This window comes from Mastacembelus armatus, chromosome 13 (assembly GCF_900324485.2).
Source record: "Mastacembelus armatus chromosome 13, fMasArm1.2, whole genome shotgun sequence".
NCBI lineage: Eukaryota > Metazoa > Chordata > Actinopteri > Synbranchiformes > Mastacembelidae > Mastacembelus > Mastacembelus armatus.
The window spans coordinates 16,487,456-16,504,753 of NC_046645.1; the positions used below are offsets into that span (position 1 = coordinate 16,487,456).

General features: G+C 39.9%; 2 protein-coding genes across 2 annotated transcripts in view; both read right to left on the minus strand.

Moving 5' to 3' along the window:
* ulk2 (unc-51 like autophagy activating kinase 2) overlaps window positions 1-11,155 on the minus strand; it is a 34,706-nt gene extending 23,551 nt beyond the window's left edge. The window contains exons 1-3 of the mRNA XM_026327083.2: window positions 9,979-11,155; window positions 5,582-5,674; window positions 5,361-5,402 (exon numbers count right to left, since the gene is read on the minus strand). Coding sequence (XP_026182868.1) covers window positions 5,361-5,402; window positions 5,582-5,674; window positions 9,979-10,068 — 225 coding nt within the window. The 5' untranslated portion in view covers window positions 10,069-11,155. The remainder of the gene's footprint in view (window positions 1-5,360; window positions 5,403-5,581; window positions 5,675-9,978) is intronic.
* Window positions 11,156-13,573: 2,418 nt separating this feature from the next.
* Window positions 13,574-16,631, minus strand: tmem97 (transmembrane protein 97). The gene is made up of 3 exons (XM_026295779.1): window positions 16,483-16,631; window positions 16,229-16,373; window positions 13,574-14,572 (listed from the first exon to the last, which is right to left on the minus strand). Exons 1-3 carry the CDS (start codon window positions 16,594-16,596, stop codon window positions 14,298-14,300), a joined length of 534 nt encoding a protein of 177 aa, XP_026151564.1. The 5' UTR covers window positions 16,597-16,631; the 3' UTR covers window positions 13,574-14,297.
* Between the last annotated feature and the right edge of the window lie 667 nt (window positions 16,632-17,298).

The following is a 17,298-nucleotide window of genomic DNA, read 5'->3' on the forward strand; positions in this document are numbered from 1 at the left end:
AAGCACTACTACTTTAGTCATGCCTGACACTGAGGTCCAGTTTTGTTATACTTCAGGTATTAGCCAATAAGCACATGTGTAATGATAATCATGTGATTGTTTGCTTATGTTTATCTGCTGCTACAGTCACATATACTTAATGCATGTTCACATGACTGGCTGTGTATGCTCATGGCCTTCCATAAACCGTAACAGTGTTTCTGACCTTCTATCCCAGCCAACGAAATATCTGAAAATCAAAACTCTAAAATAATGTGAACAAAGGCCAGGAAGATTCAGACTTCAGGCTCTCTAGGAAAACTAGCAGAAGTGGAAGACTACCAAAAACCCCCTGTCAAAACACTCAAGAACATGTACTGCCCCCCTTTTTTTCAGCATTCTTCATGTGTTCTGCCTCATGCGCCCTGGAAGAGACCTGGCTCTGGTCCCAATAAGGAAGCCAAGTACTCACATGTTACTGTGGAAACAGGTTTCAGGCCCCTCCAAACATATCTATGCACACACACACGCCCGCACATACAACCACACGCACACACACCAGGGGGTCCCCTCTCCAGGCTACAGTATTACTAAGGAGCAATATCAGCTTTTGTAAATACTGGCTGTCAAACCAAAACACTTAAACAAACCTCCACTCCACATTGCAGAATTTGACAGTAGAGCGTTTGCATTTCTGACCACATCGGCTTCAATGCAAAATGACATTATAATGCAAAATAAAAACAAGCACATCTCTGGTGCCAGGTCATGAGAATTTGAACCGTAAGGCTTGTACAATGCAGCAAGGGTGAAAGAGAGAAGAGGCTATGCGCTGCAGAGGCCTGACACAAGACACCTTATAATTAGACCTGTCTACCAAACACTGCTGCAGATTGGTTAACATTAACAACTCCATGAAAGAGGACTGGGAGCCTCTCAGCTGTGTACTAAGACACTAAACGTTAAAAGCAGCAAACAAGCAGAGGCTCTCCAAACTACAGTGAATGAGGATCTGCAATCTGTCATGGGTGTGCATACTCCTACATCCAGCCCTGCAGTCTTTAGTCAATGAATAGCTATTCTGAGAGGCAGGCAGGTAGCTGGTATTGTACTTCTATCCCTCTGAAGCAGTTGGTGATTCACACACAACGAGCCTGTGGTTTAATGCATTCACAAAAGCAGGCAGAGATCATACACGCATTACACAACATTTATACGCATTTACAACATATTTAAACCTTTTTAATGCTTCAACCCACTGGCTCAATATAAATTACCTTAATATACTATTTGTATCTTAAAATATAGTGGTCACTGCTTTGTGAACTCTAATAACTATTTTCAAGATATATTACGGTCATACATTGTGCTGAGGTAGGGCAGTAAAAGGACATAAGGAAGTCTACGAAGGTAGTCTACTACTTTTTCAGCCCAGTGCAACACAATGATATCTAGATTATATGATGCTGGTGTAAACACAGTAGTGTGGACATCTCTGTGACATGAGCTTCAGTGGGTTTACAGATGAAATTACAGAGTCAAGATTATAATTTAGGATTGGGTTTCAGGTAAATGGTTGTTAATAGTACAGTTTAACTACAGCTGCAAAACTGCTTAAATTCAACTGCTGATCTGTAGGACAGTTGTTCGTATAACCAACACTGAAAAAGAAGAGCAACATCAAAATCTGCTTGATTAGCATGAAATGTATTCAAAAATTGTTTGGAAGACTTATAATAATGTAATGAAAATCAATGAAAATCCAGTCTTTGTTTGGGTTGACCACCCTGCCCCCCTCCTGCATATTGCCATCTGTCAAATACTTGGCACCATGCTAGCTACTACTGATACTACAGACACATTGGTGGGTTTGCTTTGAGGCAAATGCTAATATTAGCATGCTAATATGATCACAACTACAATGCTTATGCTTAGATGGTATAATGTTTACAATCCTTCTCAACTTAGTTTGGCCTTAAAGCATAATCCTATCCTATCTCTAGGATAGCTAGAGAGAACCATACTTTCACAAAATGTCATGACAACCCATATAACATATTACAGTCTTCACCAAAATGCTGGAAGACCAATCAGCAGATAGACACACTAGTTGAAGAGTTAAATGTCCTGCATGTGTTTAATGTAGGCTTATTCTGACCAAGTTATAGCCTATTTAGGATTAGAGTTAGGTTTATCATTATCAGTCATTAAGAGCCAGTAAATTAACCTATGCATTAGACAATTATGGAGTAGCATTGATTTTATATCTTAAGAAACAGTGAGTACTGTACCCAGCGTATTTTAGTTTTGCTCTTATGCAAATTTAACGATCTGAACATCGACTCAATCTCTAGACCTGTCTGGACCTAGTCAACGAGATATGGTCTTGGTATTAATCTGAACTCTATTTCCTTGCTCTCAACCTACAGCCTAGTGTGACTGCAGTCCAGAACCTCAGATCAACTATTACACTGGCAGATGGATGTAAAATTCAGCAGATTTGTAAGTGTCAGTTGTTAAAACATCAGCTCTTCAAAACAGTGTAAAACACATGGCTCTCAACTAAAATAAATAAATGAACATACATTTTTTTCAACACAACTTCCCACTGTTTAAATCAACTGTTTCAGTATACCAAGTGTTTCATGCCTGCTGTATAAAGTCTAAAAATGACAATAACTACAAGATATTTCTTCGTTTATGCTAATCAAATATAGGGGCTACGTATGACTAGACAGTTGCAGCAACCAGCTCAAATTACATTTCCTGTTGGCTAACCTTAGTCATACAGCACATGGTAAGATGGCCAGTACTGGATGAGAAGGAAACTGGGGATGCAGAAAGAAGTCATAATAAAGGGCAACATAGGGAAACAGCTGAAGCCAGGGAAACAGCTAGCCTGGATCTGTCTTAAGGCAAGAGAACAGAAAGTCCCTCCTCCCCATAAAACTGCAATGTGTTGTTTTCACAGTCACTCAACAGTTCTTATGGAGCTAATTATTTTGGATATTTGAAATAATTACATTTTTTAAGAGCTCTAAACAGGGTCCTCAACCATCTGCCTCTGGATAGGTTATAACATGAGGACTGGTCCTCCCTGATGGAGAGATGAGGAGAAGGAGGGATGGAATGTAACGGTGGAGAGACTGATCAACAGGATCCTAGTAGGAGGCTTATGCAAACACAGGCAGTACCACTACTATGTGGGAAGTACTTCATCATCATTTCAACTGCTTTTGCCTCGCTCCCCATTTCTTTCATTTATATCTCCTCTCAACAGAAGTACAATCAAATGTAAAGGGCTTTAACACCCACTTAACATAATTTCACTTACTCCTGTTGGTGAAGACATTTGTGACAAAAAATTTAAAAAAACAACAGTTTAAATAATGCGATTCCTCATTTTCTGATTTTTTTCAATAGCTAGATTTTATTATAGAAACATAATTAATGGGTCTGTGTAGATCCTTACAGAGTAAATCATTTATTGCTGGTTGCATCTACTGAGAGTCTCTGTTCTCTATAAAGCAACAAACTCAAACATCTGCTTAAGTTGTGTAGGTGCAATCTACTGCAATAATACAGACAGAGCCTCTCACAACACCCACCATCACTCAGGAACAAGCGACTCATCTACAAGACTCATAACAACACTAATGCAACACTAGGACCAATTAAAAATGCTGAAGACATCAAGCTTTGAAAAATTATAGTCTAATATTGTGCCTCTGGCAACGTTTATTTTCAAAACAGGGCCTGAAGGTGGACTAGACATGGTACTCTGTATGTCTGCATTTAAAATGTGAGCATGGGCCACTCAGATGCGCAATGACAATAGAACTGCCAAGACGGTCTGACTCTGTGACTTTTCCTAAATATGTCTGTTTTATATTTTCTGAAGTCTTGAGCAGATTAAAATAAAATACAAGTTCTGAGCACTTATTCCTCGGACTGCCACAGCCGTCCTGTAGACTGCTGTCATTTCGACCAGAGCTGGTCCCAGCTGCAGAATTATTTCCATATTAGAAATTGTTACATTTCAATTTTGGGGGATATTTTCACAGGTCTGCATTTTTTTAAATTCTATTGTTGTTTTCCTTTTAATATTACAATGTATAACTGTATATGAGACAGAAGAAGAGGGAGACAATTCGCCATTTTACAGGTCAAATTTGTAAGTTAGCAAAACAAAACAAACACAGATAGAGAAAAAAGTAAGACAATGTACATTGTGGACAGGACTTTGAAAGTTTTCCAAGACCTGAGCAAGGGGGCGGGTCTGATGGAGAAAAGGTTTCAGACTTCAGGGATGAGGGGTGGGTTGAAGAGGAAAACTCAGACTCTGAGCTTGAACCTCCGTGGAAAAAAACCAAAAGGCTGTTACTAAGTCCACACCAGGTAGGGAGGGTTACTACATAGTTCAATTTGTGAATGTAAATTGATTTAGTATATGTAAACATATCTCCTGTAAGGAATGCAAGTGGCCCGTGGGTAGGAAATGTAGTGCGAGGGTAGAGGGCTTTTGCCCCAGCTGTGGAGTTTGGCCCAGTTGAACCAGGCGGAACTATATTGTGTTTCATATATATTTCGTTGTTACTATTTTGTACACACACACACACACACACACACACACACACACGCACACACACACGCATACAGACAAAACATGAAGAAAAAGTGTTAAAACAAATTCTTCCATTTCAAGAACAGCTTTATGAAACAATGAAATTATATCTGACGGTCTGGGAGATGGCCACGGCGCTTGTAGGGGGTGCTGGAATGCTGGCGGTTCTAGTGTTAACCAACATCCTGTCTATGTGACAGTGTACAGACAGTATGGTCTTTAAGATTCAAAAACAATGCACTTTTGTTTTTCATTACAGTAAGAAGTGGAATTATAATTAATGGTAAATGCTATGTAGAACTCAAGGTATGGTAATAATGACAAACATCTGGTAAGTCACGTCAGTGACGTTATCCAAATTGCTGTTGTTTCCAGCTGAGCATGGCTGAATTATCACCATGTTACTTTATGTTGCAATTTTAAAGAAATGAACGTAACTGAACAGTTATAAGACATTCTTCAGCATTAAACAGAATGTGCCGATGGTAGCATTTGTTCTCCTGACAAATGAAAGATATGTGTGAGTAGAGTAATTTTTACTAGTTTCAAGTTTGTTTGTTTTTTTTAACATTTGCAGCCTGTGTATCCTGTAACATATCATGCCTGACATAAGTGCCTGTAAGCCACTAATACAGCCACTCAACAGAGATAAATACTGAAATACTACTGAATAGTAAAAGTCAAATTCCTTAATTTACCATTAAACTTGTCTAATTCAACGTTTAAAAAAAAAACAAAAAAAAAAAAACAAACTTACCTGCACATCATAAAGCGCCACAATGTTTTCATGCTGCAACTCCTGAGTAAAAATAGAGCAGAAAAATGTTAAATAGTTACTAAGAGCTATTGGACTGACCTTCATTGATATTTCTATCAGATAGGTCAAGGCTCTACTCTGTCGAAAGTGCAGACTCACACAAGGTCAGTGTCATATCATTCTTTAATCTCAGAGGCACTATACGTGATTCTAATGCACACCTTCAGGATTTTGATTTCCTTGCCAAGCAGAATCTGGGACTTAGATAAGTTCTTCTTATTAATGCTCTTGATTGCCACCTCCCAGTCGGTCTTCTAAACATGGAGAATGAGATGGAGAGAAAAAAAATCTTTAAAAACAGTGCACGGGTTTCATCTGACAAATTAATTATTTTGTTCCTTTAAAATAAGCCTTTAATAAGTAGCAAATATAAATGGAAGGATTTGAGTATTTAAATACGATTGTAGTCTGTCCCCTTGGTCATTACATATGTAGTGGCTGTATTGCATTCTGGCCTATTAAGAAACTTATGACAGAAAAACTTGCCATCTTACACAACCTCCTTAATAATTGTTAGAAAATGAATGAAATGTAGGGTTAGCTGATAAATGTATTGACATTTCTGATAGGATACTGTCTCCACAGTACTTATTTTACATATGTTAGCTTATACTAACAGAATAATGTCCTACTAAGGACACCCAGAAGACTGCTTTACTGTTTCTATGGCCTTAAGAAAAATAAACACATATTAGGAAGAACGGGAAGAAATTCTATGAATAAAAAAAAAAAAGCTTTCCAAATGAATCTAGGTTAATGTGAGATGTTCTTTTTCTGTGGGTACACACTGCCTAGAGGCTGGCATAGAATCCAGCTCTTGAGTGAGACTGCATGTGATTGACCTGTGTATGTGATACATGGCCAATTGAACTGCATCCATTTGCAGCTCACTGGCAGCCTGTTCAGCCAAGTGTGAAATCTACACCCATAGTTTAAAAAAAAAAAAAATCCTAGTGGATGACAAGACTGTACGCAATTTGCCACATAATGGAGAGTTGTGCATTGCAGAGTGAGCAGTCATGCTGTAAAGGTAGCAGCATGTTTTCATTTAACAAAATAATGCATGATGTCATTTATGAATCACAGCTGAAAACAGAGATGTGAGCAACAAAGAAACCAGCTACAGTGGTGTGAGAAAGTGTTGGCCCGCTTCCTGATTTCTTATTTTTTTCCATGTTTGTCACACTTTAATGTTTGAGATCATCAAACTAATTTAAATATTAGTCAAAGATAACAAGTAAACACATTATGCAGTTTTTAAATGAAGGTTTTTATTATTAAGGGAAAACAAAACCCAAAACTACTTGGCCCTGTGTGAAAAAGTGTTTGCCCCCCCCATTAAAACATAACTTAACTGTGGTTTATCACACCTGAGATCAATTCCTCTAGCCACACCCTGGCCTGATTACTGCCACACCTGTTCGCAATCAAGAAATCACTTAAATAGGACCTGCCTGACAAAGTGAAGTAGACCAAAAGATCCTCAAAAGCTAGACATCATGCCAAGATCCAAAGAAATTCAAAAACAAATGAGAAAGAAAGTAATTGAGATCTATCAGTCTGGAAAAGGTTATAAAGCCATTTCTAAAGCTTTGGGACTGCAGCGAACCACAGTGAGAGCCATTATCTACAAATGGCGAAAACATGGCACAGTGGAGAACCTTCCCAGGAGTGGACGGCCGACCAAAATTACCCCAAGAGCGCAGCGACGACTCATCCAAGAGGTCACAAAATCCCCACAACATCATCCAAAGAACTGCAGGCCTCACTTGCCTCAGTTAAGGTCACTGTTCATGACTCTACCATGAGAAAGAGACTGGGCAAAAATGGTCTGCATGGCAGAGTTCCAAGATGACACCCGCTGCTGAGCAAAAAGAACATTAAGGTTCATCTCAGTTTTGACAGAAAACATCTTGATGATCCCTAAGACTTTTGGGAAAATACTCTGGACTGACAAGACAAAAGGTGAACTTTTTGGAAGGTGTGTGTCCCATTACGTCTGGCATAAAAGTAACACCACATTTCAGAAAAAGAACATCATACCAACAGTAAAATATGGTGGTGGTAGTGTGATGGTCTGGAGCTGTTTTGCGGCTTCAGGACCTGGAAGACTTGCTGTGATAAATGGAACCATGAATTCTGCTGTCTACCAAAAAATCCTGAAGGAGAATGTCTGGCCATCTGTTCGTGACCTCAATCTGAAGCGAACTTGGGTTCTGCAGCAGGACAATGATCCAAAACACACCAGTAAGTCCACCTCTGAATGGCTGAAGAAAAACAAAATGAACACTTTGGAATGACATAGTCAAAGTCCTGACCTGAATCCGATTGAGATGCTGTGGCATGACCTTAAAAAGGTGGTTCATGCTCGAAAGCCCTCCAATGTGGCTGAATTACAACAATTCTACAAAGATGAGTGGGCCGAAATTCCTCAGACTCATTGCAAGTTATCGCAAACGCTTGATTGCAGTTGTTGCTGCTAAGGGTGGCCCAACCAGTTATTAGGTTTAGGGGGCAAACACTTTTTCACACAGGGCCATGTAGTTTTGGATTTTGTTTTTTTTTAAACTGCATGATGTGTTTACTTCTGTTATCTTTGACTAATATTTAAATTTGTTTGATGATCTGAAACATTAAAGTGTGACAAACATGCAAAAAAATAAGAAATCAGGAACCGGGCCAACACTTTTTCACACCATTGTATATGGCAGAAGGATGTTGGCCCAAGGTGTTTTGATAGACAGTGGAAGGCTGAGACTGGGAGCAGAAGACTATAACACCAAAGGAGCATGAACATACTTTATGTTATAGTTTAGCAATGCAAAAACTGTCATTTTAGCCCATATGATCCTCAAAAAGCTTCAAATTTGCTAGTCCAGAAACCATGCAGTCTGGGATGGAGTGCATCTATGACTGTATTCCAAGATGTTTTTCTTTTTCTATGTCAGTTTATATGTTTCCATTCTCCAATTTCCTTATAGCCCAAGAAGACAGCAGGTTGAGAATTTAAAAGACACGAGAAAAATATAATTAGATTATTTCACATCCCAATATAACACACAGTAATCCAGTTTATCTGAATCTGCAAAATAAATATATTGAGGTTTTGGACTGTTGGTCAGGCAAAATAAAATGTGCAGATGCCATCTTGGCTGTGACAAACTGTGATGGGCATTTCATCACATTTTTTGACATTTTGTACATCATACTATTAATTAACTGAAAATACATCCAGTAGATTAACACTGAAAAGAACTGCTAGTAGCAGCCCTAGTACACATCCTTTTAAAGTCTTGATTATTCACAATGAATACATTTTAGCCACGTGTACATTCATTCTGAAAGTTTTATACGTTTTTTCCAGAACTGCAGAGTCTGGTGCAGCAAAAATCTATGAGGTTGTACAATTACAGAGCTTTGTTTTTTGGTGTGGCAGCAACTGTTAAATAAGGAATTGAGAAATTATCCACCAAAGTCATTTCTATTCTCCAAACACAACTGCTAATGCAATTAGCCAGTTTATTTGTCCTATCACCAATGAGCCTTTGCATAATCGGTTGATATGACCCTGTAACAAGAGCTGCTATGTAACATCCAACACTGTCTAAGCAATAGAGCCATCCATCACGTCTGCTGCATGCAGGTGACTCTAATCTTCCTGTTTCTCTGAGGTTGAAATAATCCTATAAATAGGCTAAAGAGCAGGCAGATGATAGGACTTAAACAGTACATACACTGATCACATGCTAGATCCATTTTAACACAACAGGAATGCATGTGAACAGTGAACAGATGTGGTTAAACAGCTACTAGTGATGACCAGGTGATTGTTTTCAAGCATACATATAGTTCATGCTTCAGATCTGAGTTTGTTATTGATTCATAGAGAAAGACAGAACCTGCACTGTGATCACGCTACAGCAGGGAGTATGGGGGGTGCATTCATGTGGCTTTCATTCAGGACCATCTGTTAAACACCAGTAGCAATGGGGGCTATATGATGTCATCTCCTGCATATCTTTCACATATACACAAACAAACCTAACATCAGTGTCCAAAAAAAAAAAAGAAAAAAAAAAACAACCACACCCCAGTAAACTGTAATGAGTTCAATTTCTGAGCATTATGTTACTAACCTAATAGATCTTACTGCTTCAGCATCAATGAAACCTGTGCAGCTCTTACATAAGAAAAGCCTAAATCCTTAAAAAAGCCAAGGAAAAACACTGCGCCCCATCCTCCCTCCTGACTCAGTACGTCAGCAAGTCATTCACTGATGCCTGACTCATCCATTTCATGAATGAACCAAATGACATAAATACACACAATTTACATCAGGCTTATGAAATAACACTTAAAGCACCTGGACCAGCATGACTGTACATTACATTAAATTGGATGGTGATGTAATATTACTACCCCAAAAAAGGTGACAGTCCACATGCTACACATCTGCATTCTGCACTGCCAGGACTGACCCAGATTTTCAAATGAAGTACTCTATGTGCCCCCTTCATTTTCCTGCAAGACAGAGAAGGGGTGAAATGTATTTATTTACCTTCCTGTGCCTTCCTCTGAACACCACAGCAAAGGCTCCATGTCCAACCAGGTCTTTTCTGCTGTACTCAAAATCCCCCACAGTCTCCATTGTGACGGGCTAATTGTCCAACTGATGTTGGGCACCGTTGAATAGATTTCAATATTGCTCTCCTCCTCAGAAAACAATCCTGCAGCAAATTATCCACTCAGCCTGGTGATGGCGACTGTTTCGCTGCGGATTTATTTCATGGCAGGCTGTTGCAGTGTATGTTATTGCATAAAAAGGAGATGCAGTCAGACATGGTGCATTCACATGCCCTCTCACTAGGTTGGGATGTTTATGATATCACAGAGTAGACGGCTTTGAGCATGGCTAACAACAATCTTAAGCTAAACTGTATCAGTGGCAGCTGTCAGTCTTTGACCCATTTGGATAGTTGCAATCCAGCTTTGCATTACTGTCCAAGGAGGCTCACTAACACATGATGTGTCCCCAGTCACCTAACCTCTTCAGAAAGGCAGTCTACATGATGCCAAGCCTGCTGGACATGACCATGCAGAGTGAAGCTGCTGCATACACCGAGCTATCTGTTAGCCTGACAGTGACATAACCCTGTGGCTGCACCTAGCCTCATAGCTGCTGCTGCTCACAGTATGTCTCTGCAAACATCCTAACTAACGCTCTTAGCTACTTAACGTTACCTGGTTAGGTGAAACCGAATGATTTAATCTGCTATATAAAACACACACGATGTTGAAAGCTAAAAATCTAACGTCAGCGAGCTAACACGGAGACGATGTTAGCATAACGTTCAATTTTATAGATACAGCACAAATGTCAACACAGAACAGTTGTTTATCTGAAAGCGTCAATCCTCATTTCTCCACAAGACGTCCGAGTCCAAATGACACATCCTTGTCCTTCCGAAAAACACTGACGTTTCCTCGCAGCGCATTAATGTTGTTCGGGTAAATGATAACACTGCGCTAGTTCCTTCGTCGTCGAGTCTGAGCAGCTAACGTTAGCACTGGAGGTTGCTGTTGCCTTCAGTTACGCAACTGTCCGTTAACAGTTACTGTAGTTTGAGCTCACTGTCCAGCATTGTCTTATCACCAGAGACGTGAGGTCCACCCTCTCTGCTGTCTACTTAACAATACTAGAAGCTAGTGCCGTGTTCCATCTTTATATGCTATCCTTCCGCCGAGGCCAGCTGTTCTTCCGCTGCAATAGTTAGTTCATCCATTGACGTTGGGTGTTTGACACTGCTAGAAACGAACCACAATGGTAAGAACTATTTAGTTAAGGTTTACTTTAGTGATGTATGTAAATTTGGAGTTTCTGGTTGCGTATTTCATGAAAATGTCAGATTCGTAAATCAATATTTCAGACACTTACTTTAGGCTATTTTTTTCGTTTTCTTTTGAAACAAATAGACCTGGTATAGAAGAGGAGCATAATCTACTTTCATCATATTCAGCTGGTGTATTTCTTTACATTTTTGAAAATGTGACGTGGTTAATTAACACATAAAACAAGTTACTGATATAAGAAATTATGACGAAAACTGTTTTTGCACACACATACAACAACATACATAACGTATATTTGAGTATATATTTTCAATGGTTTACTCAAGAAATGTTTTGTTATAAATGTGAGAGCTGTTTGGGGTCCTCTCTTTACTACGTGTGTTATGTTGTGTTATGTTATATGTTATGTTTTTGTTTTGTTTTTCTAAATTTTGGACAAATTATAGTAGAGAGACAGACAGGAAGGTAAGAACACAGAGCGATATGACTATACAACCACGGTCTGCAGCTGGAACTGGGGATGTTGGGGTAGGCCTAAATGGTATGTGCCTTAACTATTACCCAGCAGACACAGTCTACACACAGCGGACAATAACCAAACTGGAGAAAGGCTATTTGTGAGAGACTCCTAACATGAACATGTTACTCTATATTCCACTGTTAGTATTCTATAGTTCTGCACAGGTACACCCCAGAAAGATCACCAGTCTATTGCAGGGCTCTTGGCTTTCTTCTACAACTTTAATTTATGTTTCACAACCAAGTAAAACACAGAACACAAACTAAATAGGGAAAATAATTTGCTCCCTCTGAGGTGAATAATGAACCTAAATTGCCAAAAAATCACTCAATGAAGAAATCCATTTTAATATCAATACAAACATTGTCTGAGAAAGAAATAGGCACATAGATTAATTAATTTCTGCTTAGTGTTTTCATCTTTTAAACAGGTTACTTCTTGACTTCTCCTCTACACCAGGGCTAGTATCAGTTCTACCTTGGCACCATGGGCTTGAGCCGTCTAAGCCAGAATATACAGTAAAGTGAGCCCTAACAGCCGTGTCTAATAGCCACCTAGGTGTCATGAGGAACTCCAAGCTAGCATCACAGTAACTTGCTGATATATAGGATGGAATGTGATCTTTTGCAGGATTTGTACTTATGTTTTCATGTACTTGTTTATGTCTATAGGTCATGCCAGTTCTGGAGAACCTAATTAGGTAATCACTATTCATACATTTGTATTGCAGGCTTTTTTCACACCATTGGGCAACCGCACCTGCTGCACCTTGTGCTGTTCTAAAGTTGATAAGGAACAAAGGTGACTAAGGTTGTGACAACAGGGATCATTGACTCTGGGATGACCTAACACTGGGTTTTTGACCATGTGTGGCCATTTTGGTCCATTTGGGCTGTTTGGTGTCTGTAGACTACTGACAATGTATATAGCCATTGCTGTAAACACACCAAGCAAGATAGAGGTGTGCCGCCTCCTTTTTTTTTTCCCGTTTTCTTGTTTTTTGAAGAGCACTAGGGAAATGATAGTTTATCCACTTCTTTCTCTTCTATATGTACACAAAAGATATATCCCTCCTCCGGCTCTGCCCAAACACCGCCCACGGAAAAGGTTGGCACATTCTTTTGTTACTGTTTGTATAATCCATCTCTTCAGTTTGTCATCAATTTTCCTGTGGTGGGCATGTTCAGGGAGGTTGGCTACAGTCCCGTGGACCTTAAACCTCTGAATAATATGTGCGACTGTAGTCACAGGAACATCAAGCTGCTTGGAGATGGTCTTATAGCCTTTACCTGTAACATGCAATTCTCTCCTTAGCTTGCTGTGGTCCATGTTCAATGTGGTACACACCATGATACCAAACAGCACAGTGACTACTTTTCACCCCCTAAATAGGCAAACTGACTGATTACAAGTTTGAAGACACCTGTGATGCTAATTACAGGACACACTTTATTTGAACATGTCCCTATGTTCAAATTATTTTCAATCTTTTCTAGGGGTACCATCATTTTTATCCAGGACACTTTCATTACTTTGTTTTTTTAAATGCTTCTGTTGGACCACAGTTAAAAGCATTGTCTGATTTTCATTAGTTTTCAGTAAATTTTTGTTTATTACTTTTGTCAGCTTCAACTTATTTCAGTGACCATTGTGGGTTTTTCTTTTCTCAATGGAAGGGTACCAACAATCTTGTCCACATGTGTAAAATGGCGGGCGTCAGCGATATTTCCACACTGTTCTTAAATGTCCAAGCAGCAGCAAATCCATTTCTACCACAGAGGGGTGGTTAGCTTAAAGCCATAATGGGTATGGGTAAAACAACCTGTCAATCAAACCTGTTAATTTCCCTGTGGAGGGGTTTAATGAGGTGACTTGGATTAAAGGAGGCACCTGATTGGTCAGTTATTCACCTTAATGTCTTATTTTACTATAATTGGTGCAATATCTGTGAATAAGAACCATAAATATACAACAGTAACTCAGAAGCTCTTCTACTCTCTGGACCTGACCTATTTCTATTCCTATTCTATTCCTTCCACTTCTATTTATTTAACCTTCACTTATGTACATATTGTGTGTCCAACATACTTGGCAATAAATCTGATTCTGATGTTGCATAAGGGCAGTAGTAACACATTATCTGCTGAAAGCAAAGTAACATAAACCAAAAGATATACATTTTAAATGGTGAAAATGTAAAAATTGCATTAGAAAATGTGATAAAATCTTTTTCAGACCTAATTGAATAAATATGAGCAGTGTCACCAATATAGCTAAACATGCTGGCTAACCACCAGTGCCCAGTGAGCCACCTGTTTTTTCCTACAGATTGATTTATAAGTCTATTCATTTCTCTTTAGTTTTGAAAAAAATACAAACAAGGGTTTAACACAGCCTGTTCACATTTATGCACTGTACATCACACAGAAACAGTACATTCAGACATGTGGAAGAAGAGTATCTACTAAAATCAGATTAAATTAGAAAGCTGCAAGTGAGGTAATGTTTCAGTTCTTCTTCTTGGTTTTGGCTGATGCCTGTCCAGAGTTGGAGGTGGACTTGTATGTGGAGGACAGCACCATGGTGAGGAGCAGCAGCACAGGCACCATCAGGTATGGAGCGTATATGGAGACTAACAGCCAGCGCTCCTGCGGGGTTTGGGGACCAGGGTGGGGTTTCAGAGGGAACTGATAGAAAAGAATGTGGGCTAGGATTGGGATCAGTGTGGTGGCCACGTGTGTGGAATACACTATGGCAGGAATCCTGATCCATTTACAGTTACCTGGAAGACAAGAAACAAGACGTGTTTATAATTGTAGACTGATAAAACTATTCCAATCAAAAGTTTTATGAACTGTAATATGCCAATGTCTTTTATCTGCTCAGTTGCCCATGTGGCATTGCTTATGTAGGCCAAACAGCATTCACTGCACAACATAAGGCAGCTGTTCAGCATGAGCAGACTGCTACAGCCTATTACAATATGAAAGCTAATCATGGATCAGTAGCTCCATTACATCACTGAGACTAGAAATTATTCGTCGAGGGCCTTTCTGCGTGCAGTTTGCATGTTCTCCCTGTGCTTGCATGGGTTTTCTCCGGGTATGCCGGTTTCCTCCCGGGCAGCCTCCTCAGGCCTGACTCCTCACTCCTCAGGTGGAGAAGTGGAATGACTTCATAGCTGGTGTTGTGGGTATAGTGGCCTTTAAAGTTTATCTAATTTTATGGATTGTTTTTTCTTTCTTCTGAAATCAGCATCTCCATAAAGCTGGTCAGCAGAGCGAAGCATGAAGTGCTCTAAAACTTCCTGGTAGATGGTTGCGCTGACCTTGGACCTGATAAAACACAATGGACCAACACCAGCAGTTGGCATGGCTCCACAAACCACCACTGACTGTGGAAGCCTCACACTGGACCTCAAGCAACTTGAATTCTGTGCCTCTCCTCTCTTCCTCCAGACTCTGGGACCTTGACTTCCAAATGAAATGCAAAATTTACTTTCACCTGAAAAGAGGACTTTGGCCCACTGAGCAACAGTCCAGTCTTTTTTGTCCTTAGCCCAGGAAAGACGCCTGTGCGTTGTCTCTGGTTCAAGAGTGGCTTGACACAAAGAATGTGACAGTTGTAGCCCACGTCATGGATACTCTGTGTGTGGTGGCTCATGAAGCCCTGACTCCAGCTGCAGTCCACTCCTTGTGAATCTCCCCCAAATTGTTGAATGGGCTTTGTTTCACAGTCCTCTCAAGGCTGCAGTTCTCCCTGTTGCTTGTGCACCTTTTTCTACCTGAGTTTTTCCTTCCATTCAACTTTCCTTTAATGTGCATGGGTGCAGCACTCTGAACACCCAGCTTCTTTAGCAACGACCTTTTGTGTCTTACCCTCCTTGTGCAGGGTGTCAGTGATCGTCTTCTGGACAACTGTCAAGTCAGCAGTCTTCCCCATGATGGTGTGACCCACTGAACCACACAGAGTCCATTTAAAGGCTCAGGAAACCTTTGTGGGGGTTTTCAGTTAACTAGCTGGTTAGAGTGTGACACCATGAGTCTCCAATATTAAACTTTTTCACAATATTCTAATTTTCTGAGATACTGAATTTTGGGTTTTCATTAAGCAGTAAGTTTTAATAATCAAATATATATATATATCAGTCTGTGTGTGCTGAATCTATATAATATATGAGTTTCACTTTTTGAATTTAATTACTGAAGTCAATCAACCTTTTAATGACTTTCGAATTTATTGAGATACACCTGTATGTGTCCTGGGCACCGTCCCATCCAAAGTGACGCGACATGCCGAAGTCCACTGGACAAACTGTTCATTTATTGCGGTCTCGATCAAAAGGCCAAAGTACGTCAAAGTGTCACTGCGATTCAGCAAGACACTGTCCCACATTTTAAAGAAGTATTCAGCCTGTGCACTTTTGGTGGTACCTGACCTTTGAGGAAAGCATACGCTGCGACAGGAAAGAAAGGCGTCTGAAGCAAAGCCTCGCAGAAAATGAAAGACTTGAACCACTCTGGTGGATCCAGCACCATTGGGTCTTTAAACTCCTCTGCATACCACTTCAGGAGATCTTTCAGCTGGTGGAAAGAAGAATCCAAAGCAAGAGTTATACCCACACAGCAGTTTTCTTATTACCGTTTTTTCTTTATGCAAGACGGCGGTATTTTAACTGGGACTGAGACTTACCGGCTGGGGGTACACATGTCCCGGCAGCAGGGCTTGTAAGTCAATAAATAATGTGATAGGAATGTGAGAGGCAAAATAAAAGAAAAAGATGATTTCTAGCACACGGATAGCCATAATCTCTAACGCACTTCACACAGACGACAGATAGTCTAAACTCGGCCCAGTTTAGACTATGTCGTAGAAACACGTGTTCCCAGCATGAATGTCATTGGCTCGCACATGGAGGTAGGCGTGTTCCTGAACGCAACACTGGATGCTGCTGTTCACAGTTTTTTTTTCTTTCTTCTCATAATTACTGATTACTCAGACAGACAGAAAAGGTAAAAAAAAGAAATATGTTCTAGTTAAAAACACGACTACCTATCTTACAGTAACAAACATATACAGTACTGCGCAGACGTTTTAGGCACTTTGCATGTTTTAGATTTTCATCACACACCATCATCATGCTTCTGATTGATCCCAGGTTCATTGTGCAGGACAACAAGTCCATAAAGAACCCACTAGAGTTGATGAAGAACTATTTTCAAAGGCAAGAAGAACCAGCAGATAGTCTGACCCCAGTGTGGAGTCAGACATAAGGAGACAGAAACAGTGGGACAGCCTGAATCTACAGATGAACTGCAGCAGCTTCTCCAAGGTGCTGCAAGGTACCAGGAGAAACTGCTGCTGGTTTAAGGTCAAATGGGAGTGGTGTGTGAAGTTAACTGATAAATGAAGAACTGTTTATGTACAATACTGTATTTACATTTTATTCCTATTCATGATATATTGCAACATTTTTACTGTCAGAATTGATGCTTATGTGTGATGATC